Source organism: Brettanomyces nanus, chromosome 3 (assembly GCF_011074865.1).
Source record: "Brettanomyces nanus chromosome 3, complete sequence".
Classification (NCBI taxonomy): domain Eukaryota; kingdom Fungi; phylum Ascomycota; class Pichiomycetes; order Pichiales; family Pichiaceae; genus Brettanomyces; species Brettanomyces nanus.
In genome coordinates, this window is record NC_052376.1 from 1032076 (window position 1) to 1060004 (window position 27929).

The following is a 27929-nucleotide window of genomic DNA, read 5'->3' on the forward strand; positions in this document are numbered from 1 at the left end:
GAGGATACAAGAGAGGGGTTACAGAGCAATGGACAAGGAAATAAAAGAACCAGGTAATAAGACAAGACACTCTGAAAGATCCCGATTACTGAAGCAGCAGCGAAGAAAGAAGAGGTTGCTGGCTCAACTATATATGAGCGACTCTGATTTCGAGGTAGAAGAAGAGGACTTGAATAGGGAGGGACGCTCTTTTCGAAGGGTATCGAAAATCAATTACGACGAAAATAAGAAGATGCCGACTCATCAGATTGTTGTTCCTAAGAACAAGAGGAAATCCAGGAGTCCGAGGGATTCGAGGGATATAAAGAGAACACCGAGTTCGAGAAGTTCGAGAAGCTCGAGAAGCTCTAGAAGCTCTAGAAGCTCTAGAGGTAGCTCTATAATTAGTACGAGAGAGAATTCACAGACGCGGGAGGATTCTAAGTTCAGAGAGAAAAATGAAGAGTTGGATATTACGGGCACTGCTCTTAAGCGAGGAAGACCAAGAAAGAGAAGGAAAGTTGAGGCCACGCACAAAGCAGAAGTGATACACAAAGCAGAGGCCACGCACAAAGTAGAAGAAGCAAGTAATAGAGTGAAAAATGTACAGAGGGATCATTCTTCTAGTGCGATGAATTTCCCACTAATGTTGAGTGTTCCACGAAGGAGAAGAGGGAGACCCCCAAAGAAAAGACTGATAGAAGGTAATACTGAAAGTGCATCTCTTCCCGAGAGACCAATGACAGAGTTTCAGAAGCAGCTGCTTCAAAATACTAGCAACCAGTTTCTCAAGAAGCTGGCCAAGAGCGATATCGGTAGGAAGATGGAGAAAATCGCCAAGAATCTAAACGTCTATAGCCGTAAAGGATTACAAATACGAGAAGGAGAGGGAAGGGATGTTATTGACTTGAGCTTTTTGGACACCAATGATGCAGAAGAGTTAAATGGATATCAAAATATGATATCGGATCAATACTACAAACTTTCAAGGCAGTTTACAGAGGCCCAAGTGATGCGAATTGATGAACTGATCAAGGTGATTGATACTAGTGTGAGTAAAGTGAAGTTGGATTACACCAAGTATCAAGGAAGACTGGAAAATGCTAAGAGGAGATACGAAAACGAGAAGCGGATGGATCCAACGAATGCAGGAAGGGTACTTTCAGAGATAGTAGAGAGGACAAGACTTCCAAATCGGGTTCAAAAGATCATATTCCCATCGGTATTTGATCGTGTATTGGGAGCACGATATGACAGACTTCGACAACTGAAGCAATCAGTACAGTATCAATTGAAGATGATAGATAAAGAAGATAAAGGTAATGAAGAGATCGTCAAGAAACAGTTCGAGATGAGTTTGAAAGAGAATCGGGAGAATATGAGGCAGCAGATATTGAAGGATTTAGAGGCTATGAATGAGGAATTCCTAAAGAGTACTGGTATAAAGATTAGGGAAGCAGAAGAAGTGAAGAAACGGGAGGAGCAAGAGCCAACGGCGACAGATGAGATCAACAATATAAGAAAGAATGTTGAACTCAACTCGTTGGAAGGATTAGCAGAAGTCAGCGAGATGGTTCTCAAACAGAACAAGTGATAGAAGTATTGTATAAATAAATTAAACATAGTGAGGGCTCGCGAGCGACAGTGAGATAAATAAATTATTACGCCTTTCTATTGAGCCACTAGTTCCTTTGATATCAACCGATTTAATATGGACTTTGAATCGTTGATTCCGACATTCCTGGAGATTACATCCACCCAGGATGCTCAGGTTGCCAGCAGTTATCTTGAAATGAGTGGGGGGAATCTTGATACTGCTGTGAACTTGTATTTTGAGAGTGGGGGCGTTGGCACTAGCGACAGAAATGGGACTGTTTCTGGCAGCATTTCTGGCCCCGGTTCTGGCTCAGAGAGAACGCCTGTTGAGTCGGACGAAGAAATTGCTCGCAAACTGCAGCAGCAGTTGTATCAAGAGGGAAATCCCAACGGTGATGAAGGGGTTCGAAGGCCTATTCAGCCCGTTCATGAGCAACTTCTGTCTCAATATAATTATGGATTGGGCGCCAATGATCGGAGCGTGAATCCTGTTGAAAGGATGTTTGGGTCTGCAAGAAGAGGAATTTTCAATCAAGCAGAAGTGGAGGAAGAGGAGGGAAGTAGGGATGACAGTTACGGCGATGAAGACAATGACAATGACAATGACAATGACGCAGAGACTCCAGACTACGAATACGAAGAAATTCCTTCCAGCAGCGACAACGAGACCGCTCTTACCGATGAAGTGGTGGATCTCACTGGTGAAAGACGTCGAAGACCCAGAAGAAGAAGAAGAAGCAGTAGTTATAGGACCAGTACACAGAAACGATTAGCCAAAATGTTTAGACCTCCTTGGGATATCATTGACAAGCTGGACTTTGATAGTGCCAAGAAGAAGGCAAGAGCGGAGAAGAAATGGGTTCTGGTCAATATCCAGGATGTGACAGACTTTCGGTGCCAGTGCCTAAACCGTGATTTCTGGTCGTCTAATCAGATCAAAGACCTGGTGCGCGAGAATTTCGTGTTTTTACAGTACCAGCACGATTCTGCCAATGGAGAAATGTACAGAAATCTATACCCATTCAGCGAGTATCCTCACATATCTATCATAGATCCATGGACAGGAGAAAGACTAAAGATGTGGTCTGCGAACCCTGAAATTCACAAGTTCATTGAGCAGGTGGTTGATTTCATGACTAGATTTTCTCTAGATAAGAATACATTGAATCCGGTTGTTCAGCATAAGCAGAAGTTGAATCTTGATAAGCTTAGCGAGGAGAAACAGATTGATTTGGCTTTAAAGGAGTCGTTGAGTGAAGCCAACGAGATCAATGATGTTGATGAAGTGGTGATTCTTGAAGGAACAAGTCAGAAAAGTCCCATGGTAGTCAGTGAGCCGGCTACATATACAGAAAAACTTGCGCAGATTAAAGCTACAGACGTTCCAGACCCCGAAGGTGACGCCAAACAGATCACCCGTATTCAGATAAGATCGGGAATGGACGGTAAGAGAATAGTGAAGAAGTTTGCATTGATCGATCCTGTGGAGACAGTTTTTGAGTACACCAAATTTGCTTTCAAAGATTCATTGTTGGGTAAGCCATTTACCTTGAAAATGCAGCGAAAGAATCTATTTGATAATTTACATGAGACAATTCTTGATGCCGGCCTCAAGAATGCGTCCATACTGCTTGATGTTGAGGGAGAGGAGGAGTAATTTTAATAATAGCCATAAATAGCTTAAGCGTTTCATCCTGTTTACTTTCGTTTTCCTCTTTCGTTCCTTACAATGCTATGAAACGGTGTAGTAAAATCCCATGGTAATGGATCCTCGAGACATTTCCTAATCGGGATAATTCAATACAGATCGAGGATTTTGGCTGCACCACCAAATATGATGATTCGACTATCTATAGACCTTTTTTCTCATATAAATATCCCTGATCTTGGCCCTTTTTAGAGACATATCGTTCCTTTCCTAATAACACTCCTCAAAATGAATTCTAAAGTGACACCTACCAACAATACCAGTGCCGGAGACCCATCACAGGATGATGCGGACTTCAACTATTTCTGGAACTACGTTCATGATAACTTTTATCATGGTTCGGACTTATGTACAATTGTTTGACTTATATATCTTTACTTGTATATCTTTTACAATACAATGAACCTTCCCTGATACCTAAGTAAACGAAATGCTTAAAGTTCTCGACCCCACTCAGCGACCCCCGCGACCTACTGACTCTACGGCAGAAACTTTTTTACCGGCTGGCCGCATCAATTGATTTTCGTGAGATCAACAGAAAGATCTAATGGTCCCCTCACTCATCAACTACTACGCTCTTCTTTCTTTTCACTTATTATCAATCCTTTGTAAGATGTCTTCAGGTAAGTGCCACTTTATACTTTGATTCTACTGCTTTTCATACTAACTCCCCCTACTTTTAGACACCTTGAAAGAACCTCTCACAATAGAGGAGAAAAAGTTCTATAGCTCTATCTTCAGGGCGTTGGATCCTGGCAAGTCAGGCCAGATTTCTGGACTCGCTGCCAAACCTCTCTTAGAGGCATCTGGATTACCATTGATTACTTTAGGGGAGATCTGGAACTGTGCGGATCCCGATAACACCGGATTTCTTAATCAGTTTGGCTTCTGCGTAGTTATGCGTCTGATTGCTCACGCTCAACAGGGTGAGTTGGTGACTCCTGAAGTGGCTCAGAGAGTCACTGGTTTGGCTAAATTTCACACTATTCCTGTTGCTACCACCGGGGGAAGCTTTGGAGGCATGACAGGATCAACTGGTGTGCCCGTTTCTGCTAGTGCCACGGGAAGCAGCTCTGATCCCTTTTCTGGCTCTAGAAAGTCGTCTGGCGCTTCTGTCACTTCACCACCCGGATCTCAGCTTGCTGTTCCTTTTCTGACTGCCCAACAGGCCGCCAATTTTGGGGCTATGTTTGACAGAACTGCTCAGGGACCCACCCTTCCTGGCTTACAGGCCAGAGATATCCTTCTGAAGGCAAGATTACCTGTTCAAATCCTTGAGAAAATCTGGAATTTGGTCGATCTAGATAAGAAGGGCCAATTGACTAGACCTCAGTTTATTGTGGCTATGCATCTTATCAGATCTTTTCTCAATAAATCGATGGCTATCCTTCCTACTATTTTGCCAGATCAAATTTGGAATTCTGCGAAGACCGTAGGACAAGCACAAGCGCAAGCGCAAAAACCAACACCGGAATCGGCACCAACACCACCACCGGTACCATCAACACCTCCTGTGGTACTAGGTGTTCCACCGGCTTTGTCCTCGGACTCTTCATATTCTGTTGCCTCATCTACAAATCTCGACACGTGGATCATGTCTCCTCAGCAACAGCAACAATATGGAGCCATGTTTGATTCTCTCGATAGGGCGCATACAGGCTCTCTTCTGGGTTCTCAAGTTGCAAACTTCCTTATGACTTCCAAGCTCTCTAACGATGTTCTTGCCACAATTTGGGAACTGGCAAATTTGAACAACCAGGATGATTTCAACAGGCAGGAGTTTGCTATTGCGATGTATCTTGTTCAGAAGAAGCTTGCTGGGTATCAGTTACCCGAGGAAACTCCAGTTGAACTTTGTCAGAGTAGTAATTCCCTTGTGAACTCAAGCGGGGGTGTCTCACAGACTGCTATAGCTGGGGCAGCCGCGTCTGAGCCGGAAAACACGTCTCATATGGATGATCTAAAAGATATATTTGGCAACAGCATTGAACCCAGTGCTTTTCCAAGCCTTCCCTCCAGGCCAGCTGCTCCCCCAGTTCCGGTTTCCAGAACCGCTACGACTCAACACGAGTTTGTTCCTTCGTCCAGCTTTGGAAAACAGCTACAAATGCAGCAGATCGAAAAGGATACTCAAGCCAAACAAGCCACCATAGTACAAACTCAAGACGAGCTGTCCTCCGACGATGACGAGAGTCCTGTAGATTTGGATAATCCCAAGCTTCCTCCTGTCATTCCTGGCAGGGATAACAAGCCCGTTTTCAGTTCTTCCGAAGTATTTTCAGAACCACCAGCACAGAATCCAGTGCCTGCACCAGCTCCAGTGCAGACTCCGCTTTCTCCTCAAAAATCCGTCGAACCTACTGTCTTCTCTAATCAATCTACAGAATTGACTGGTCAACCTTCTGGATTCACAAACCAACCTTCTGGATTCACTAGCCAACCGTTGGGATTTACAAACCAAACTACAGGCTTCAGTGATACCGGGTCATATGGATCTGCAGGAGCCGAGGGGACTATTCAAGAACAGCTAAGTCAAGCAACTGTGAATATTGCCAATTTCTCGAATCAGATCAACTCGTTGAGTCATCAGAGTGCCAACATGAGCATCAGAAAGGGTAAAGCACAGAAGGAATTAACGAGAGTGTTGAAAGTGAAGGAGGATATTCAATCAAAGCTTACCCAGATGAAGTCCTTGTATCATACCGAGACTCAGAGTGTTCAGGGGACTGAAAACAAACTGATCGAGGTCAGCGAGGAGTTGAAGAATTTGCAGCAAGAGTTATCTATTGCGGAAGCCAATCACCACTCTGAAGAGGCCAAATTGAAAGACCTTCAGCAAAGATGCCGCGAGGCCTCAGAAAAGAAATTGGTTATGAAGGATCAATTGATTACTCTCAACCAGGAGACCGAACAGCTTCAAACTCAGATCGTACAATTGAACTCGCAGGCCACCCAATCACAGAATCTTCTAGCAGTAGCCGAAGGCCAGGTTTCCTCTCAGAAGTCTAAAAATGTTGCTTTGAAACAACAGATTGCAGATTTGACTTCCCTCATTCAGACTTTAATGACCAGGCGAACTGGCTTGTCCGAAAAGTATGATCAACTTGAAGACGAAGCATTGGAGCTTCATGACAAGCATACTGATTTGAGCGTAGAGTATGCAGAAAATAACTTGTCATATTCCCAGGCCGTTTCCAGTGGGGCTGAGATTCCTAAAGAGTCTGAATTCGAAGGCGAAGAAACTGAAGTTCCAACTGCTTCGCTTGATGACTTTGATGAGAAAGAACTAGATGCTGGGTTGAGAGAGCCCGTGAAGACCGAGCCAGAAGAAGCTACTAAATCCGTTGAAACAGTGGCAGAACCAGTGGCAGAACCAGTGGCAGAACCAGTGGCGGAACCAGTGGCGGAAACTACAAATAAGGTTGAATCAGATGCCCGGGTTGTTGAACCTGAGTTTATTTCAAGTACCAATAATCCTAAGGACACCATCGTGACCGAACCTGTTGCTAATGCTACGAAACCGGCAGAATCTGCTGCTATAGAGTCTATAGGATCAGGTGCCAAGTCTGTGGCCAGCATCGTAAAATTGGATTCTGAAGAGGGTGCTAACATTTCCGAGTCGACTTTGCCACCAAAGACAGCCATTTCCTCCAAGAAAAATACGGCTCCTGCTACCGAATTCGTATTTGATGCCAAGAGACCTCCTGAGGAAGACAACTCAGCGGAGAACTCACCTTCTTCAAAGAGTCAGGCGGAATCCTTTGAGATGCTTAATCATGAAGATGCCGAGCCAGAACAGAGAGGGTCGGAGGAACAGACTGGAGTGGAAGAAGAACCCCACACAGAGCCAGAGACAAAAGATGATGACGAGACACCTGCCGTTCAAGAAATCAAGACCGAATCTGTCGCTTCCGCTGCCTCTACTGGACTCATATCCCCAAACTTGTCGTCTTCCGGCCTTATATCTTCTGGAATAAATATGCCAGGAGGATTTTCGGGTATTCTTCCTTCTTCCAGTGTTAGCCAATCATCGGAACGAGAACTTGTGAGAGACTCTTCGATAGATGACGAGTTTCCACCAATTCAAGAGCACCATATAAGCGATTCTGAATCATCTGATGATGATCATTTTGAAGATACTCTTTCAACACCTGTCAAAAACGAAAAGGAACCTGACGATCAGGTTGAGGAGGAGAGAAAATCTGAGTTTGGAGATGAAGAAACTCGAACAGAGAAGGTTCAACTTGCCGAGGCTGCCCCCGTGATCTCTTCTGCCCCTGCTGTCTCTACTAATCCATTTTCTGGGTTTGAAGATCTTGGCCTAGAAGAAGCTAAGGCTGAGGATAACGAGAACAGTGATAACTTTGAGCAATTTGACGGCGATTTCAGCGATCCTGTTGGCTTTTCTTTTACCCAAACAGATTCTGTGGATGCTCCTGTTCAGCCTAGTAATAGTGCGGTGGCTTCTACAAACGCTGGTGAAACGGGCGACGACTGGGAGCAGGTGTTTGCGGGCTTTGGAAATGGTCCAATCGACTCTTCTAAGGTTCCAGCGCAGACATCAGCTTTTCAGGCGTTTAGTACTTCTCCCTTGCCGGATTCAAGCTTTACCAACGTTCCATCAAACTCGACTACGCCACCAAAATATGAGTACTCTCAGTCACAGACCTTGGCAATAGACGAGTTGAATGGTATGGGCTTTGACAAAGAAAAGTCTGTCGCAGCTTTAAAGAAGAACGGCTGGAATTTAGACGAGGCTACCAACTTCTTACTAGACTCTGCGTGATGAACACTTTCAATGTATTTCTTGTTTGTTGTCTATTATATTATGAATTAAAACTCTACCTATACTATTTCGCCAACTCTTTCCTCAGACATTCGGCTCAACTTCTCCTTTTTGAGATAATACTTCTGCCTTATTAACTTGTATTTTTGTATGAACTTGCCAAGTTCTTCCTCCGCCACTTCTCCTGGAATCCCCATGATCTCGTCCACAGTCTGCTTACATTGATCATCTGCTTCGCGTAAATCGGCCTCCATCATCTCCATCATACTCTTTTTCGATGACTTGTTCATTTTATCATACATTTCTACTTGTGAACTATTGAACCTGTCCAATAGAGTATGGTAGTTCTCTAATGCCTTGTTGATCCTATCAATTTGTGGAACCGTTTCTTTTTCATATTTCTCAGACTGTTTCTGGCAGTATACTAATTGCTTCTTCAAATCGCTAACAATCGTATCTCTAAACATCGTGTATTGGTCTCCATACTTTTCCAACAAATATCCATCCATCAAAGATTTGTCCTTATACAATTCGTCAAGCTTGTTGTTTGGTAGCTCTTTGAAATAAGGCGATACCGAGACTTCAAACTGCTTATAAGATTCTGCGACATCTGGTGGAACTAGAGAGTACTCCAACTTGTCTGGGTCAACAATCATCGGCTGCTGTGAAATCTCCGGTCTTTCCGGAAGACTGGGAAGTGTCATGATGGCAAAAGGAACGAACCCGCAAGAACAATCAAATCACCAATCGATCACCGTGCATCTTATCAGAAGTGGTGTAAAGATGGTTAGGTCCAAATATCCAGGAGATTCAAAAATATCTCGAATTTGTCTCTTCTCTCTAATTGGTACATTAGAACGGGATGTGGCTTTACCTATTGGTTGTAGTTGTAGCTGTTGTGTATCCATTTTACAAGCACATGTCCTCTTCTGCTGATAACGATATGTTGCCCGTTATAAGGATTGCTGCTCCTGCAAAGGCCACTGCTTCCATGATTATTGTCCATGGACTCGGTGATTCCGGTGAAGGTTGGACGTTCATGTCTGACATGTTCCATCAGCACGATGAGTTCAAGCATATCAATTTCATTTTCCCAAGTGCTCCTGAAAAACCGTTATATGTCAATGGAAACCAGCCTGTTGCACGATGGTTTAATATTTATGAATTTGGCAATCCATTCGGCAAACAGGATGAGGAAGGGTATTGGAAGTCTTGCAAATACATCGATTCCTTGGTGAAAAAGGAAATTGATGCTGGAATTTCTTCAGACCGAATAGTTGTGGGTGGATTTTCCCAGGGAGCAGTCCTAAGTTTGGGTTTGGCTGCTAGCTGCGAACATAAACTCGGTAGTATTGTCAACATGTCTGGTATATTTGCCATGAGAAAGGCTCTTGACAAACATCTGAATGATAATAACAAGGAAACACCTATTTTTCACGGCCACGGTGATTTAGATCCTGTGTTCAATGTTCAGTATGCTAGAGATACTGCCGAGTTGTTTAAAAGTCTTGGATTCAAGAATTATGATTACCATGAATATGTAGGTATGGTTCACACGACATGTCCGGATGAGTTGAGGGATATTGCAAATTTTGTCAAAAGGACTATTCCTTAGAAGTGGTATTTATCATTGGGTCGTGCTGCTGGTGCTGCTGGTCCTTCTCCTTTTTTCCCCTTAATTCTATATCCACTGCCCAGAGTGCAGCCCCCACAGTATTCGTGTAAAAAAAGAATATATTGAGAAATGGAATGAGCTCTAAAGTCACCGAAACGACACCAAAGCAGAAGTAAAGGTGCCTTTTACAGTACCAGAGATAATTTGTCTTAGCATTCGAGTAATCTTTCAATTGGAAATATCTTCTATGTTTGGCAAATCCATTTCTTGATGCCCTTAGTAAAATAACTATAAGAGGACCGATGAATGGAATGGAATTGATCAAAAAGTATGTCATTTCTCTGAATAGCCAGTACTCCGGTAAAAAGAGTCTCTTAGCGTTGCGGTAACATCTGCCCATCCTTGTTTCTCCACAATAACCGGAGAGTTCGTTACCTAAGATTCCTTGATAAAGTAATAGGTGATTTTCATCCAACTGAAGCTCTGTAGTGATCACATAATCAAAAGTCTCTTTCAGAGGTCCCGGCAATATGATATATTTATCGATGAAGTTCGTAACAAATTCAGTGCTTTGTACTGCAGAGGATCCCAAAAAGCTGCTGGCTCCTCCTGTAGCAATACCAATCACGTACAAGATTCCTATGATAACTGCGCCAACGAGCTCCACTATAACTAGAGGACCAAGGTGCTTGTTGAACACACACCAGCACTCTCGATGAAACGTGAAGTATGCCAGGCCTCGGAATGGATAGAACACCATTGAAAATAACTCCGCATTAAGGGTACAGAAATTGAAGATAATAAGACAGAAAACAGTTAAGAAGAACATGGTCGGGCAGTTAACGTAACAAGTGATGAATAACAAGGAGTATCCTAAGAGGGAAAGAAACAAGGAGCGTATTGGATTGAATAAAGCAACATCCGTACACCCGATTTCCCCATCTTTGTATTTATGTTCAGATCTATCCTCGCTAAACAGCGCTACGTACACCTACAATTACTCAGCCTTCTAAGCACCCCCAACACTCATTCGTTCTTCTTTGCGCTCTATGACATCTTCGTCTTCATCATCCCATTTAAAGGGATCCAGTTTTTTACGATCGATTTCGCCTCTACCGCTCTTTCTTGGCAGAGGAGCAGAAACCAGAAATGATTCCAAGAAGCTCACCTCCAAGGAGAAGAAGTATGTAGGCAACATTGAACGAGCCCTCGCGGCATTTGAATCTGTCGATGAATGGGCGGATTACATTTCCTTTCTGGGAAAATTACAGAGGGCTTTACAATCGAATCCGGATCCTCATGCTAACAACTGGATTCCTCACGAGTTCGACGTCTCAAAGACTTTGGCCCAATGTATATCTCCCAAGTTGCCCAGTGGAGTTCACCTGAAAACGATTGAGGTCTACCGGACGATCTTTGATATTCTTGGTCAGGACCAATTGAGTGTGCAGGTACAATTGTGGATCCCTGGCGTGTTGCCATTGATGTCGTATGCAAGTATCAGTGTGAAGCCGGAGTTAATCGGACTCTACACTCAATATCTCACTAATATCGATCCAAAGTTTCTTAGGACCATCTTCAAACCACTTCTGTTGAGTCTCTTACCTGCCTTGGATGACACCACATCAGAATTCTTTGATTCTGTGCTAACTTTGATTGATTCTTTCAGGACGAAAGTTCATGATGATATTCATTTCTGGCAGTGCATCTTCTTATGCATCATTACATCACCTGATAAACGTACTGGTGCCATGGAATTTTGCTTCAAGCGATTGCCAGACTTTAATACTGCAAATGATTGCAAGGATAGAGAAGAAACTCTTAAGCAACTCTCACAAGAGGCCAGAGATTGCGTTATGCCCGAGTCTGGTTTGCTTATTAGGGCCTTTTGTCAAGGTCTAAGGGACGATAACTTGTTTGTTCAGAGGGGTTTCTTTGATTTATTGCTTTCAAAACTTCAGTTGAGATCTTCCACCTTGCAATGTTTGGCGAACGAGGAAGACATAGAACTCCTCATACTTAGTGCTTCTGAAACTGTGCTCAGAAGAGATATGTCTTTGAATAGACGGCTTTGGAACTGGATTCTAGGCCCTGAAAATGCTGCCACGACACTTACGACCCCCGTTACTGTTGAATCCTCCGCTACAACTGTCACTTCGATGTCCCAGTATTTCGATAAATACGGCTTCAAGTATTTTTCCAGAGCTATTTTTTCTTTGATCAATGGAACTGCCACTAGTGAGCCTGTATACAAGCAGAACATTAAGGTATGTAGAATTGCCGTTGCCGTTATGGATAGATGGGAGATAGGCCAATTGATAGTTCCTAAAATTTTGGTTCCTATTGTCAAAGCGGCCAAGCTAGTGCTCGATACACGTCCTTTAAAAGAGTTTGACGAACTTTTGAAATCTGCCAATGTTTTCTTTGATGGTATTGAGACCATCTCAATCTGGTCCGACGTCTACAGACTTGTCAAAAATGGTGATGTGGATCTAGTCATGTTTATATTGAAGAACTTTCACATTGAGGATGAGGATATGATTGTTACTCATATACCTCTTCTTGGCTTGGCTATTATGTGTCTTTATCCTCAGGAGGAAAATAAACAATGGCTTGAATTGTTGAAGAATACGCTGGAATTTATCCCTCAGAGAGCTCTACTTCCTCTAGATCATTCTGATCGTAAGTATTTGGATGATACCAGTCGTTATAATGATCCTTCACTGGCAGATGACATTTTGCATCATCTTGATAAATATTATTCCCGTGCGAATAGTAGTGAGGAGGTTGACAATGAGAGCGATAGTACTCCAGAAAGACCGTTCAACGCAGCCGATCTTAGTGCTCTTTACCTAGGTTTAATTGGCAATATCACTTGCAGGCTTCTTCGGCAGAAGAGAGCCAATGATTTCTATAACTTTTGCGAATTATTAGGACAATTATTAGAAACGATTCCTTCCGGAGAGCTAATCTGGCAAAATCCAACTTTACTTAATGCTCTTCAACGCATTGATCCGAAATCCCTTCTCGATAGTGAAATACCGATAGCATTTGGTGCTGCCATTATGTTCAAACATATTGCTCGCGGGCTATCCAAGTTGGAAATGAGTCGTCTACTTAAGGTTGTAATCGGCCTTTTGTGGAAATGCTTGATTCATCCTAGCGGTCGGTATCAGGTGGAAGCGGTTAGAAAGCTTTGGGATTTGGAGATTAGCGTGGATCCTCATTATATTGAGGCGGGAATCTCGAGTCTCTTTTTGCTGTCTGACGAATCCACGAGAATTAGGGCATTCAATATCTTGTGGACGCAATCCGCCTCGTTTAATGAGACCGATTCGATCCTATCAAGACCACTCTACATTATATTGGATGGTCTTAACTCTGATAACAATGTTTTCAGTGTACTCATTGCCAAATGGCTTCAGAACACTTTGATTTCGGGTACCCTCAACCGAATATTTAAGATTTGCTGCTCTGGATTGTTGTCCCATCATGAATTCATTTTCAGCAGTAAATTTGCCAACAATGAAAACGATGACTTTGCTCTTTTCGCTTACGAGCTCACGATTCTTTACAAGCTTCTAACAATACTTCCCCATGAGATTTTACCTGTGTTCAACTCGGAACTATGTGTTATTGATAACGATTCCGAGATGGGGATTATTAGTGCTAATGAATGGAACATATCCACCTATAAGTCTCTTGCACTGGCTATTTTGAAGCAGTTCATATCGATAGATCCACCAAAAGGGGTAGAGGAATTCCAGTTGTTCTGTTCTTGCGTCAAACTTTCTTTGGATTTAATGGGTTTGTTAATGGATGGAAGTGAGCAAGATTTCGATGCTACCCTCTCCATGTTGACCGAGGTGTGTCAGAGGAAAATCCCTGGAGATGAGGACCACTTGCTTGGAGCGTGCTATTTGAGTACTATTGTTAGGCTGATGAAGATATCCAGCAAAAATCAGCTGAAGGTGGCACTTTTCGAGATCCCCAAAGGGTCCAAAAAGTCATCAAGGTTCTTGGAATTTGTGTCCAGCGGTATCACCAATTCTGTGACATCCATGGAATTCCACTCGTGGATGGTCTTGATTCAGGAAACTTCACAATACTACTCGGAACTAGTTTTTGGAATCACCACTGGTCTAACAGAATGTATTTGCAACAAAATGGAAGAGCTGTTTGCTTTGAATAAGAGATATTTTACTGATTTAGGCGAGGATACGGTTACGGATGTTGATGATTCAATATGTGAACTTATCGGTGGTCTTCAGAGCCTACTAATAAGGTCACACAAGTATCTTAGCTACTTGCTTTCCGGCAGTTTGGCCTATGGCAACACAGATTCCTCAGATAATAGTGGCAGCCAAGTACCAGGCTTTTTTGGCTCGATGATTCAAGGTGTGTTCCAGGTGGAAGCACCCACAGATAAAGGTGAAATACATAGGAGAAAGATTCTTCTTTTGAAGGCACTCAAAAAATCCGTTGTGACTGTGTATGGGGTTTGGCTTTGGTCTGACGAGAACTCCAAAGTTAGGGCTGAGATAACCAATAGTGCGAACGAAGCGATGGCTCCAGGGCTAGCAACCGGAGAGATGCTAGACAACGAGAAGCCACCATTTTTAAGCTTCACACGTTCTGTAAAGTACAACGCATCGAAGCTAAAGTTCCGGTCTAAAAAGCTTCTTGAGTGCGTGTATTCTATTGAACCAATGGAAACTCTAGAGACGTTGATTCGATGCTACGTAGCCAGAAAGGGTGGAAAGGATCGCTATTCTGCCTTCAAAATTATACATATATTGGATGGTTCCAAGCTGCAGACGACTCTGCATTATATGATCAATTCCCTTGTTTCTCGAGTTAGCATCACCAGCTTGGAGCCAGAAAAAAGGTCTCTGCTGTTGACAAATCTCTCGGCCAGTAATATCTCTCATTTTCTTGTTGAATACGTCAAGACTTTGAGCAGTGATGCGATGGAGGATTCTTGGGAAGATCTTTTGCGTCTTATGAAGGAAGCCTCTAGTGGCTCCAGTAGCTACAGAATGATCTATCCGGACATTTTAGAGTTTGCTGCGCTCGTTGGCAGTAGGCTGTCGCAGACGAATTTTGGGGACCAGAAGAAGGTTAAACGGGAAATTGTTGATTCTTTTACAAAGATATTGAATATTGCATTGAGTGCGAAGTTCCTACAACAGTACGATGATGGTATCAATTCCACAAGTTCTGTCGACTTGTTGACTGCAGTTGGCCTAAAGGAAGGAGAATCGGGGCAATTAGAGTCCGAGCCCAGCGTCAAGTTACGCTCAGGGAAGATTGTGGTTAGAGATGATCTCTCTTATGCATTGGTGGTGGCCATCCCATTGATACCAATCATTGTGAATGATGTAGATAAACGAACCACTTGTTTTACATCGATCGCCAACAGTGTAGCTATTCCTCTTGCCAAGCATAGCATCTCCGAGTTGACCTCACCTGCGGTTATCGCACTATTCAAAGTCATGGGAGAAGTGAAAGAGATGAGCAGCTTGAGGATCTGGAAGAACCTTTGCTATGACATATTAAATGACAGCGATTTCTTCTCATTGGACGTTAGAAATCACAAGGAATGGAACGGTATATTTAAATCTTGGATTACTCATGAGCCAGAGAAGTTGGGAGAACTTATCATGAAACTGTCTGCTTATCTGGGAACAAATGCCGCCGCTAACATATTCAACTGGAGTGATTCTGAATCCAATGCAGGAGCCAATGACTTGAAGCGGATAGCATACCTAATTATGGTTTGTCCGAAAGATGAGTTCATCAACTCTGACCCGGCACTTCAGGAGAGGTTAATTGAGCTTTTCGCATCGTCTAACAACACTTCATTGAAGCCTTATATCTTTTTGGTGATTAGAATGATGATTGTTAAGTTTTCGCAGATCCATCTCTCGACTTTCTGGCCCACCATCTATACAGAATTGGAACGGGTGTTTCATAACTTGTTGGAAAAGTTGTTGGAGTTGAAATTTGACGATGATGTTTTAGGAATTGACCATTCTAAGATTGATTTGTCTGTATTTGACAACAATTTGATTCTTCAAGCTTGTAAATTGTTGGACTACTTGCTTGTTCTGGGTCTCGAAGAGTTTCAATTGAGTGAATGGCTCTTTGTTAATGATAATTCAGATGTGGCTTACGGTAGAGAAGACGGCTGTTCTGCCATATTGTCCCTTATCGATAGAATTTCGTCGATGAAGAATTTGAAAATGGTGGAAATGAAGAGTAGCATCAGCATCACATCATCGGTGCTTGATTCGAAGACTAAGAGACCGTTACTCTATATGGTAAAACAGGTGAGCCGAATATTTGAGTTGAAGCCATTCTTTGACAAGCTTTCTGTTTACAAGTACGAGAGTGATTCTGAGATGAAGCAAGTTGATTGGGCAGCGATAGAAGAGGACCTACTGACAGATATATTTGACTAAGCGAGTTTGAGGAATCTATATACGCTGAGTTCTTCCCATCCGGCCTTTCTGAAGATACTTTTCTGTATCTTAAAGTTAGGATACTCTTGAGCGAATGATTGGGTCACCAAATCAGGTTTGTTCCTAGCACAGAAGAGTATATATGCCTCACCTCGAGGACTTAAAACAGTGTCTAATGATTGTAAGACTCTATTGGTGACGTCCATACCCTGAGGACCACCATTTAATGCGATATCTATCCAGTAATATTTTTCCTCTTCGTCAGTAGCTTTGGGGATCTTTGGGATTGTTTCCGTGGGAACGTAAGGTGGATTAAAAACCAACAAATCTACTTGATGTAGAGCCAATGCCGATGATAAGTCACATCTGAGGACATCGAAATGGGCAGTGAAGGTGTTATTTTTCACCGTTTCAAGGGCTGTTTGGCACGAATAGGGGTTAATATCTGTCGCTACAAAGTATCCATCTGGTAAAATATACTTAGAAATAAAAGCAGATACTATTCCCGAACCCGTTCCTAACTCCACTACTAGAGGAGTACTATGGGAGAAGAGCTTGTTTGAAAAGTAGGATTTGAGCGATTCAAAAAGATCAAGGAGAAGAAAAGAGTCTTCTGCAGGATCATAAACCTTCTCAGGATCGGCACTGACAGATGGAGTCGGAAGCATAATGATATCCAAACAAAAGGAAAAACCTTTGTATATGGAAAATTGAAATAGGAATCGCACCCAATTTTGAGTTTTCAAACTGTTGGCACTTCATTCCTTTCTTTCAGAAACATTGAACATGGTTGAAGTGAGAATAAGAGTAAGTATAAGTGATGATGAAAGATCGTGTTGAGTAATTTTACTAACGAATCTCTAGAGTTTGACTGGTCGAATAGTAAGTATTACAGACGCTTGGAGGCTAGCTAGGGTTAAATGAAATATTAACAATTATTAAAGATTCCTGTGAACGTTGAATTGACAGATAAAGTGATCAACTTGAAGGAGATTATTGAAGTGAAAGAGGGTATTCCTACATATCAGCAGAAGTTTCTCTTTTCAGGTAGACAATTGTAAGTATGAATAGGGCGAACGAACGTCTTTGTCCATTTGCTTTGTGCAACTTTACTAACAATCCAGGGACGACGATAAAACGTTGGAGGAATGTGGAATAGTTGCCGGATCTGATCTCCATCTAGTTCTTTCTCTTAGAGGTGGCTGTTAACTAATAACTATAGGTATCCTTAGATATTGTGTATCACGTGACATAATTCTCGTGCTTTCTTCAACTTCTTAATTTTTTTGCCTAATCCTCAAATACACTTAAAAAATTTGTTGATGCCCCAACAGCACTCTTGTCTCTCAATTGAACAAGGATGTTTGGATCTAAGGCAGCATTTGGTACCACCAATGGAAATAATGGTGGCTCATCGGCCTTTTCGTTTGGAAACTCAAATTCAAACCCCATGAACGGTAGTGGAAATGCTAACAATAACAATGCGTCGACAAGTTTTGGTTTTGGTTCGGGTAACAACAACAACAACAGCAACAACAACCTTAACAAGCCTCTGGGGTTTGGTTTTGGCAATAACAATAATAATACATCGTCTAACAACAACACAACGCCCGGCTTTGGAGGTAATAAGACCAGCAATACGAGAAGCTTTAGTCTAGGAGGAGGAGGGTTTTCCTTCGGTAGTCAGCCAAATACGACACCCGGTGTCACTTCTAATATGGGAAATACTGGAGCGGGAAATGGTCTCTTTTCCAAGCCGTCAGGATTTGGTATTGGTACCAATAGCAACACTTTTGGTAACAACACTTCTGGTACCTCAGGTACCTCAGGTACCTCTGGTGGTTTATTCTCGAATCAGCAGAAGCCTATGGTCAATACACAGCCTACGTTCTCATGGTCTCAGCAGCAGAATAATCAGCAGGTTCAACCACAACAGCAACTACAGACTCAATTCCAGGTTGGTAAACAAGGACAGCAGCAGAAGACAGGATATACGCCAACGATTAGTGATCAGTTGGATAAAATCAAAAATTCTTGGGATGCCAACTCCACACAGTGCATAATGAAGACTCATTTCTACAACAAAGTTCCTCAGGAGTTTAACAATTATCAACGGCCAGTAGATGAGTCACCTGAGGAATGGGAAAGAGCTATGAAGGAAAGACCCAAGGAATACAATTCGATACCAATCAAAGCCAAAGGCTTTGAGGATTTGCTTAAACGCTCGAACCTTCAAATAGAGTACATCAAGCAATCGCGTGTGATTCTGAATCAGATCAACGATAATTTGGTGAAACTAGGTGACAAGCATGATTTGGAATATACAAGTATTTTACTAAAGTGTAAGATGAAGCAAAAGCAATTGGATATTAAGTTGCTTAAGATAGCGATCAATCTATCTATTCTCAGGTACAAAGGATATCCGCTTACAAACGATGAGGAGAGACTGGTACTGAAGTTTAAAAAGCTGTTGGATAAGATTGATGATCCTATTGGTTTGAATAGAGCCAACGAATTGTGGGCAAGGCTCAGTAACTTGAAGCAAAGATTGGGTACTTTGAACGAAGGAACAAAACAACAGATTGTTGAGGTTGAGGTTGATTCCAGAGTCACGAGTAAAAACGAAGCCGTGATTGCCAAGTTGGTGAAGGTTCTTTCGAAAGAGCAACAGGGCATTCAATACCTATATGAAATGATAGAGGGAGATAAAGAGATGCTCGAGAAGGTGAAGAAGGCCAAGGAATGATTCTTCATCTCATATATGGTGTAAGGATGTATATCATAATCGTAACTATAAAGTGAGCAGCAAGAATGTTGAGTGACAGACAGTGTATTTCGCTACAGCTGACAGTTGCTAGCCTTGGGTCACCTAAACAGTATGGAATCTACGCTGATATATAGAGTGTCTGATGGTAAGTGTTGAAGAGGATGTCTTTTTCCACATCTTTTACTAACGCGTATAAGGACTTCCACTTGCTGGATCAAGTGATGATGACAATACCCGAGAATTGTTGGCCTTGAAGAAGCAATGCAAACGACTTGTGAGCAAGTTTAGTCAACAGCCTGAACATAATACTTCAATGGGGGATATTGCATCGACTGTTGAAGAGAATGGATCGATGAAAAATATTCATTACTTGATTTCTAAAGGGATGATTTATCTATGTATAACACCTTCGAAGTTCCCTAAGAAATTGGCATATTCGTACTTATCCGAAATCAGTAACGAGTTTGGACATGTTTATGGTGCTGATTTGGACAAACCTGACTTGAAACCTTACCAATTTATGCAGTTTGATTCATTTTTGGGTAAGACCAAGAAGATTTATAGCGACTCAAGAGTCCAGTCAAATCTGGACAAGCTCAACTCAGATTTGTCCGATGTGAAAATGATCATGAACAAGAATATCGAAGATATATTATATCGTGGAGATTCCTTGGACAAGTTGCAAGATTTGTCACAGAATTTGAAGGCTGAGAGCAAGAAATATAGACGATACGCTGAGAAGATCAACTTCAGGTTGTTACTCAAGCAGTATGCTCCTGTAGCAATGGTGGCCTTGATCGTACTCTTTATTCTCTATCGTTTGCTATTCTAAATACAGTAAATATAGTATATAGTTTTATACATATGCAAGCATGCTTTGAATCTGGTCTCTCACCTTATAGAAGAGCTCTCCTGTTCCTCCATCGATCATCAGATTACCGTCGCTAACCTTTCTCACTGCCAATTGGTTATCCACCACAAGCGTTCCATCTCCCTTGAACTCTACGATATGGTTCAGCTCCTTTAATCTCTTTCTGAGTTCATTCAACTTGACGTCGCCGATACTAATCTTGTTGTTGGTAGTCTTAATACTCTTATTAGACGGAACCAATTTGAATCCATTCTTCAACCTGATCACTTCTCCCGATATGTGCGAAAGAGAATATCCCCCTGTAATCACTTGCCACTGGAGCTCGCCACCAATCTCATCATCGATCTGAAGAGAGTACGAAGATATTACGCTACCCAAATTGATCTTTTCATTCAATTTTCCTCTGATGAAATCAATTCCCAACACTCCATTGGACGACTGACTATGAAAAGCGTTAAGGTTTTCACCATTATCTGTTCCGTGTAAACCCAACTTGTTTCTCTGCTGCTTGATAAGGGACTCCATAATTGTTCGAGAGTCACCCAAATAACCAGAGTACGTGTTGTTCGGCAGAACAATCACTTTTCGTGGTTTAATTCCGTTCGTATTAAACTTCCACGACCTCATGTCAGTCAATCCAGAGAGATCAATGAAGGTGAGGCCACATCTGACACGAACTTTCCTAGTCTTAACTGTCCGCAGCACTGGATTCTTCTTCGAGTCCATACTGTACAACGTCACAACATCCTCCTGAATCTGTGGTCTTAACCGTCTTCTCTTTCTCGTTCCGTCATTACTTTCTTCCTCGTTGATTTCCTCAAAGTCTCTTTTCACTGAGAAAAACTTCTCCTCCTCACGCTTAAAATCGTCATGGTTAATCACAGTACCATAATCGTCTACGTTGATCCGATCCACTATAAATGGGAACATCTTGTTCTTGTTGGCCTTGACATTTCGAATATCAAAGTCCATCGGCATCTCAAGAAGGTCCTTCGCTGTAACATGTATTTCCTCATCTTTCGTACGTGATTTCGATATGGCACTAAGTGTAGTAGCACTGGCCTTGAATTCATCATTTTCTCCGTTGTTTAATCCCAATTTCTCTCTACGCACCTTCTCTTCGTCTTCTTTTTCTTCTTTTTCTGCTTCCTCATCCTTGTCTTCCTCCTCTTCTTCGTCCTCCTCTTCATCTTCATCTTCATCCTCGTCGATCATATTATCCAATAGATTATTGGTCTTCTTCTCTTCTAACTCCATCTGTTTTTTCTTTTCTCTTCTATCATCGATCTTTTTCAAATACTTATTCAAGTCCTTCCCTCTTAATGCAGTTTCCTTAGTCACCTTTACCGAAAGTTCCTTTTCAAAAATAATCAACGAACCATCCTTCAAGTTGCCATCTTTTGAAACCGTTTCTTCCCATGACTTGTAGATATCAAACAACATGGTTCCGGAACTAGGTCTTTCTGTGAGGAACAAAGCAGTGTTCTGTTTCGAACAAAGTTCTATAAATGTTGGTCTTGCTAAAGAACCCTCACTAAAACCTAGACTTTCCACAAATACGATTTTAGGACCTGAAGATCCCCTCGAGGTCAGATCCTTCATAGTGATAAGCTTAATACGCGTCGAATCAAAGGGACTTCTATTCTGGCTTTCCCAGTTTTTTGTAACATCAGGAGACATCCATTCCAACATATTCGAAGAAGACTTCAAGGATTTAATGCCTGTGTAAGCTACAAGATAGAAGGGGATTTCTCTGGGCACTTTCTGGTCCAAAAATGGTAAGAGTTCAAAGAATCTACCACTGAGAGAGGTAGGAATTAAGATGGAAGTACCATTGTAAAGGGTTAATTCCACTAGTTGTAAGAAATTATCAATTCTTTTCTGATGAGAAGTTGAAGAACCAAGGTCTGAACCCGTAAGAAATGTAGTGGGTCTTGCCAAAGATGAATGGTTTAAAAGCTTGCAAGGCTTAAGGAATAGATCCTTAGAGTGGTTCCAGACAGGAGCGTAGACGACTTTTTCAGCCTCCTTGTTGAAAAGCCAAACCGATCCACCCAAAGTATGGCCAGAATTATAGGCAGTAATGGTGATTCCTGCCAATTTGCCCTGCAAACTGATCGATTGCGAGTAGTTGAGAGGTATAATTGAGTTGAAATACGTCCCAATATCCTCTACCTCCATAATAGAACCTTCTACAGCACCTGTAAGACCGGCAGATCGGTATAGTTCAATTGTAGATAGACGACCTAGCTTGCAAATAGGTAAGGTAGCATAAGTATTGACCTTTTTTAATATAGGATACTTGTGCAGAAGGTACGCGAAAGCACCTAGATACTCGACAGTAGTTTGTGATAGGATGATAAGATCAATCTTTGGGATCACATCTTCTAGGTAGGAAATATCACTGACACCGTCCCAGCCAGGGTCAGCCAAGATGTTGGTTTCATGGTCAAGTGTGATCAGTCTGGCCTGTATATTAGAGGTATTGCTCAAGGAATCCGTAGGATCGTCGTCCTCATTATCCGAGTCCAAAACCAACGGGTCATAGTTGTCATTGTCATTTGGAGGGACAACTGAGATGAATTCAAACATATCTTGAACGAGGAAGAAGAAGAAGAAGAAGGAACGCTATGCAAGTTCTTGTTCGTTGATTTTGCTTGTATTTTACCATCCTATTTTACTGACGCGCCGATTGACTTAAATTTGTGGCTAAAATTCGGGGCTGAAATTTTTTATGCCTCGTCAAATAAGAAGGAGACAAAAAACAAGAGCGAGAAATCAATTAGAGTACACCACTAACAGCATCAGCAACAGCAAAGATGTCGACGTCGAACACATATGACACGATTTCAGCCTCTGTGGCCTCAGATAAAAAAAGAGGAACCGAATATGTTTTAGAAAATGGCAAGCTTCCACCTGAAATTCCCCATGTTAAAGAAATTGGTGCCACCACTGGCCCCCTAATGAGTGCTTCATACTATATTGGAGACAGGTGTGGAGAATTCAACGATGATTTTATGCTATGCCAGAAGGAGAATGGGGCTAATGGACCAATTAAATGTTTGAAAGAGGGACGCAGGGTAACCAGATGTGCTGCCAGTGTGATTAAAGATTTGAATGCCAGCTGTAAAAAAGAGTTCGAATTGCACTATAAATGCTTGAACTACTCCAACATGGAATTTAAGAATTGCCGTAAGGCGGAGAATTTGTTGAACGATTGTGTGTTCAAGAATTTGAAATTAATCAAGACAATACCTGACGATGGAGGAAGAGAGGTATTCAAGCCGGGCCATCAGCTCTACACGCCTGTGCATCCTCATTATCCAAGTGAGAAGGCTTACGAGTTGAAACAGAAGGAGAAGCAGACGCAATGAGGACCATCACTATTTATTCATCGCTGGTATAGATAATACCACAATTATTTATTCAAATACTAAGAAGTAGCACAGTTCAGTAAAACGAATCATATCATGTGCGCGATGTCATGTGTGCTTTTATCACGTGATATGTTATAATATCTAAAGCCGATAATTAATCTGGTGCGGCTGTAGGAGCACGTGGTTCCCTAATTGTCTCCGATTAGGCTGCAGTTATGCACCACAACCATCGCTACCGGGTAGTATTTTAGAATTCTCGGTAGATCTTCTGTAAATCTTCTATCAAACTCCTTGTAAAGTCCCGAAACGCTGAGCAAACTCCAGCCGAGATGACTTAATTACCACATTAAGGAATCAGTCAGAAGTATCATTTCTATTTTGATACCTGATCGTTCCTCATTGGCTCTTGATTGCACTGCGGTCTGAATCCGCCGGGGCCCCTAAACCCACTGAACCAACCCTCACTAGCGAGCCCGTTAGTCGTGTGAACGGATTGGACTCTACGCGCTATCTATTCGCGTAAACCTAAAATATATGATACTTTACTTAGCACTATTTAATCCTACTCTTTAACAACTTCTTGCAACTTAGTATGGTAGTGAAACAGGAGGATCATCCTGCTTCGTCTTCTTCGTCTTCTCCATCTCCGCATGATCTCTCTTTGTCTGATCATTTCAACTTAACCAATTTTTTGAAGATGGTGGCATCTCCAAATTCTCCGTCTAATCTTCTGGATAAGTCGGGTGAATCCCATTGGTCCAATTTTCACGATTTGAATCATTTGGAGGAGACGATGAATGTTAACAACGGTGGTTCTGACCACGCTGGTAGCACTCTGGATCTTCTTAACGCTTATACAAATTTCATTTCTCAGAAGCCTGATGACAGTATAGATGATACTGAGGTGTCTCAGCGGATACCCGACTTTTTTGATTCGCTTGAGTCCTCTACAAACATCGATATCCTCCAGGAAGGCTACGCGAATACGGCCAATCCTCCCATTGACCTAGACACATCTACTAGTGCCAACATGAATGCCAACTCCGGCAGTGTCAACTTGGCACATGTTCCCAGTATGTCGAAGAGCACAAGCAGAAGTAATGTGATTGCTGCTGAAGAATATACGCCTCTTATTTCACCTGCCATGACTCCCATGGAGAAGGTATCTTCTGCCGCTGCCAATCGGGTTAGGAGAGTAGTTGGCTTCTCACCACTCACTTCACCCGCTCTCGAGTTTCAGAGGTCTCGTTTTCAATCAACGAATCTCCGTCAAAAGCGAAAGGATCAACAGGCAGATATCTCCTCGTCTCCTGAAAGGAAGGATGCTATAGTAGGGCATAGTTCGTCGTCACACAAAAGGTCTAAAACTCCCTATTCCACTCCTCTTCTGACTCCTGTGGGTTCGAAGCCCTCTTCTTCGAGTAGCAACAGGCACTCGTCCTACGGCAAGAAGTATCGTTCTCAGACCTTGCAGCCCTCTCAGTCCTCACATCATCATTCAGGTCAACAAGATGTGACCTTTGATCTGCCCGATGATCTGATGCTCCCGCCTCCACCTCCTCATTGCGGGCCGTCTGTGTTTCCGTCCACAAATACTGATAATAGCGTGGGCTCGTTCATACCACCCCTCTCTGCTCCCGCTGCTACACCGGCCACTCTACTGTCGTTTACGCGCACCTCTGCACGCACCTCTGCACGCAATTCTCCCCGAATGCTACCCAAGGACAATGTGCTTATTAATCCACACCACGATGCCAGCTCCGCTCAGTCATCCCCAGTGATTTTACCCTCCTCAAGTTCGGCCATGCTCTTGCAGCAACTGCAGGCTCAGCAGCAACAGCAATTACTGAGGATCAATTCAAAAACATCATCCAATGGATCGTCAATATCATCTAGAAGAAACTCTGCAACCTCATTGAAGCCTACCTCAGTTAAGAAAGTCAACCATAAGATGGCAGAAAAAGGTAGGCGTAATAGAATGAATACTGCCATTCTGGAGTTGGATAAAATCCTTCCTGAATGTCTTAAAGATGATACAGTCGTTCCATCCAAGGCAACTACAGTTGAGCTTGCTTCCAAATACATTTGCCAACTACAGACAGACAACATTAGTGTGAAGAAAGAGCTCGAGATGCTCAAATTGCAAGTGCATAGATATTCGAAGTCAGCGTCTACGGCAGAGAGTGGATCTTCGATAAGTCCTTTGGACTTTGTAGATCCTGATAGAAAGGATCAGCAATAACTATAGTAAAATCTAAATATTTAATAAAGGCTTCAGCTGAAAAATCAGTGATCGATCGATGGCTCAAAAAAAGAAAAATAACGTGGGGTCAAAGTGTGTGAGCTGCTTTGAGGTGACTTGTTCACCCGTTGTCATATCATTTTTCTTTCTGAAAAACAGGAATAATGTCGAATTTGGAACGTGGGATACTATCAAAATCGAAGAGGAGAGTTCATGGAACGTCTTCTAGATCTAACTCGCAAATGGGGCCGAAAAGTCCGGATGAGTCGTTCGATACCGATGTAGATGACTTCAGTGTTGCCAGTGTTGATCAGTTGGATGTGACTAATAATCCGGAGATTCAGCAGCAGTTGAGTCAGGATCTTCATGATGTGAAGATTTTGCGGTCACCTTCTTTTGGTGCCCTTAGTAGAGAGGAAAGCCGGAACAACTCCGTGATAGGCTCTCTTATAGATGATGAATTGGATGATGATAATTCGGGAAATAGTGAAAGTCGGAGCAACAGTGTGGCTACAAATAGTGGCATTCGAATTTATACCCTTGCAGATATGATTGAAGCTCTTAGTAAGCCGAGGAGCAAAATTAATACGGACTCCAGACTTTTTTTGTTAAGTCTGGCATACAAGATGCTCATTCGCAGGCCGGACATGGCCAATGTGAATGAGCAGGATATGGAGCAGTTGATTGGGTACATCAAGACGTCTAGATCGGATATTGAGATGGTGTTGTCGATTAAATTGGCCTCTGCATATGGTGCTACAGATACCGACGAAGTTGGTACCGAATTAATGGACGAGTTGATTCCTTTACTCTTTGGTAAGATCTTTGACTTCACTAACAGCGTTTTTTTGAGATCCAATTGCATTGCCGCCTATTTTAGTCTACTTTTGGTGATTTTTGACGGATCCGATTGTTACAGTGTTGCCGATAATGTGAATGGATTTCTTGAGTTAGTGGAAGGTTACCAGAGCCCGAAAAATGCCTCAAGTGAATCCGATAAGGATACCGAGTTTCAGTGGGATATTGTTGCCGGTTCGATCAACGGAATCTGTGTTATTCTTACGTTGTTGTACAAAAGTGGGAAGAATGATATCAATGAACTAATCCAAGACTGTCTACCCAGATTAATACCTTTCTTTGGAAGCGAATTCCCAAGAAAGGTCCACAAAGCATTGTGTATATTGATCGGTGTCATGTATGAGGCATTTGACTATAAAGCGGAGGAGAGGGAAGAAGAAGAAGAAGGCAATGACGAAGCGGGTATAAGTGAAGGCCCTTACTATGACGTTGAAGAATTAAAGATGATGATAGGAGATCTCTCTAGAGAATCGACAAAGAAAGTGGGTAAGAAGAACAAGCGAGAAGTTCGGTCGATTTACAGAGACGCTTTACGGACAATTGAGGAAGCCAACAAAGAGAAGGATGAAGATGAGGAGGAATTGGATGATGCTGATATCAGAGTGATTTCCCGCTTCAGTATCAGTAAGAATAAGCAAGTGCCAATCAGGTCGTGGTTTGCATTTGTGAGATTGATTCATCTAAAGTATTTGTTCGACACAGAGTTGAGCTCGCATTATTTATATTCGAAGGAAGTTCGGGAGTTATTAGCAAGACCGGATGAACAAGTTGAGTATGACAATGACGACGAAGAGGTTTCTGGAGTAAAGCATTGGAAGGGTAGACAGGATAAAGTGAGTGGTAAGAAGAAGGATAGCAGGATTCAAAGAGCAAGAGATAGGAAACTGTTGGAGAAAATGGAAGGATTGAATATTTGAGTTAACGTTGGAGTCTCCTCTTGAACCAATCAGGGACTGGGAACGTGGACTGTTTGCGTCGATGACGTTGTTGTCTGACAGCTGGGATTCCTTGTGTTTCGGAGTCCACGAATTTATCGTTTCGAAAGTTATTTATTAGCAAAGCCGAGAGGGAAATAAAGTCTGTTGTATCTAATACGGGATATGTACTATTGACTTGATCCTGAAGAAACAGGTAGTAGTCGATCTTTTGAACCGAATCGGGAAGATCTATGAACTGCAAGTTGTTCAAGATCAACTGGTAGTCTGCTTTTCCGAGAGATCGCGAGATAGTCGGCGTTATGAAGTGGGTAAGATCTCTCGACAATGGTTCTGGCTTCGACGGTCTTAACACGAAATTGTATACAAATCTCGATTGAGTAAACTTGATCGATATTTCACTACTAGCATTGAGATTTAGCTTTCTTCGTTTTTTGAATACAACCTTGGTGAATTCCGGAGATGTGAAGCTGACGTAGTTCGAATCATCGTCGTCTTCTCCATAGTAGTTGAGCTTAATTTGTTTTATGTGACTAGTAGCAGAGTTTGTATTCATTTTGGATCGAATCAAAGCAATGTTGATGGCAATAGAAGCTTCTCTCAAAGAGGCATTACTGAGCTCTCGAGCATCGTTATCATCGGCTATATCGTTGAGGATTTGTCGATGGTCGTTGAGTCTCTGAAAGTTAAGACGATCTGATCTGGAAGATTTGAAAGAAGATGGACTAAAG

The 27929-nt window shown here is 42.3% G+C and overlaps 11 protein-coding genes across 11 annotated transcripts; 9 read left to right on the forward strand and 2 right to left on the reverse strand.

Annotated features, from left to right (window-relative positions):
• Positions 1–28: 28 nt before the first annotated feature.
• On the forward strand, positions 29–1573 carry FOA43_003166 (uncharacterized protein; the record flags this gene model as incomplete). Its single annotated transcript, XM_038923441.1, has 1 exon — positions 29–1573. The coding sequence occupies one exon, from the start codon at positions 29–31 to the stop codon at positions 1571–1573; it is 1545 nt and encodes a 514-aa protein (XP_038779369.1).
• A 117-nt stretch (positions 1574–1690) lies between these two features.
• Positions 1691–3232, forward strand: FOA43_003167 (uncharacterized protein; the record flags this gene model as incomplete). Its single annotated transcript, XM_038923442.1, has 1 exon — positions 1691–3232. One exon carries the CDS (start codon positions 1691–1693, stop codon positions 3230–3232), a length of 1542 nt encoding a protein of 513 aa, XP_038779370.1.
• Positions 3233–3511: 279 nt separating this feature from the next.
• FOA43_003168 (uncharacterized protein) lies at positions 3512–8069 on the forward strand (the record flags this gene model as incomplete). The annotated part of the gene is made up of 2 exons (XM_038923443.1): positions 3512–3620; positions 3967–8069. The coding sequence occupies 2 exons, from the start codon at positions 3512–3514 to the stop codon at positions 8067–8069; spliced, it is 4212 nt and encodes a 1403-aa protein (XP_038779371.1).
• A 59-nt stretch (positions 8070–8128) lies between these two features.
• Positions 8129–8773, reverse strand: FOA43_003169 (uncharacterized protein; the record flags this gene model as incomplete). Its single annotated transcript, XM_038923444.1, has 1 exon — positions 8129–8773. One exon carries the CDS (start codon positions 8771–8773, stop codon positions 8129–8131), a length of 645 nt encoding a protein of 214 aa, XP_038779372.1.
• Positions 8774–8988: 215 nt separating this feature from the next.
• On the forward strand, positions 8989–9684 carry FOA43_003170 (uncharacterized protein; the record flags this gene model as incomplete). The annotated part of the gene is made up of 1 exon (XM_038923445.1): positions 8989–9684. The coding sequence occupies one exon, from the start codon at positions 8989–8991 to the stop codon at positions 9682–9684; it is 696 nt and encodes a 231-aa protein (XP_038779373.1).
• Positions 9685–10733: 1049 nt separating this feature from the next.
• FOA43_003171 (uncharacterized protein) lies at positions 10734–16148 on the forward strand (the record flags this gene model as incomplete). Its single annotated transcript, XM_038923446.1, has 1 exon — positions 10734–16148. One exon carries the CDS (start codon positions 10734–10736, stop codon positions 16146–16148), a length of 5415 nt encoding a protein of 1804 aa, XP_038779374.1.
• A 1450-nt stretch (positions 16149–17598) lies between these two features.
• On the forward strand, positions 17599–18894 carry FOA43_003172 (uncharacterized protein; the record flags this gene model as incomplete). Its single annotated transcript, XM_038923447.1, has 1 exon — positions 17599–18894. The coding sequence occupies one exon, from the start codon at positions 17599–17601 to the stop codon at positions 18892–18894; it is 1296 nt and encodes a 431-aa protein (XP_038779375.1).
• Positions 18895–19026: 132 nt separating this feature from the next.
• Positions 19027–19747, forward strand: FOA43_003173 (uncharacterized protein; the record flags this gene model as incomplete). The annotated part of the gene is made up of 2 exons (XM_038923448.1): positions 19027–19060; positions 19113–19747. 2 exons carry the CDS (start codon positions 19027–19029, stop codon positions 19745–19747), a joined length of 669 nt encoding a protein of 222 aa, XP_038779376.1.
• Positions 19748–19771: 24 nt separating this feature from the next.
• Positions 19772–22378, reverse strand: FOA43_003174 (uncharacterized protein; the record flags this gene model as incomplete). Its single annotated transcript, XM_038923449.1, has 1 exon — positions 19772–22378. One exon carries the CDS (start codon positions 22376–22378, stop codon positions 19772–19774), a length of 2607 nt encoding a protein of 868 aa, XP_038779377.1.
• Positions 22379–22605: 227 nt separating this feature from the next.
• On the forward strand, positions 22606–23160 carry FOA43_003175 (uncharacterized protein; the record flags this gene model as incomplete). Its single annotated transcript, XM_038923450.1, has 1 exon — positions 22606–23160. The coding sequence occupies one exon, from the start codon at positions 22606–22608 to the stop codon at positions 23158–23160; it is 555 nt and encodes a 184-aa protein (XP_038779378.1).
• A 2506-nt stretch (positions 23161–25666) lies between these two features.
• On the forward strand, positions 25667–27180 carry FOA43_003176 (uncharacterized protein; the record flags this gene model as incomplete). Its single annotated transcript, XM_038923451.1, has 2 exons — positions 25667–25670; positions 25691–27180. The coding sequence occupies 2 exons, from the start codon at positions 25667–25669 to the stop codon at positions 27178–27180; spliced, it is 1494 nt and encodes a 497-aa protein (XP_038779379.1).
• Between the last annotated feature and the right edge of the window lie 749 nt (positions 27181–27929).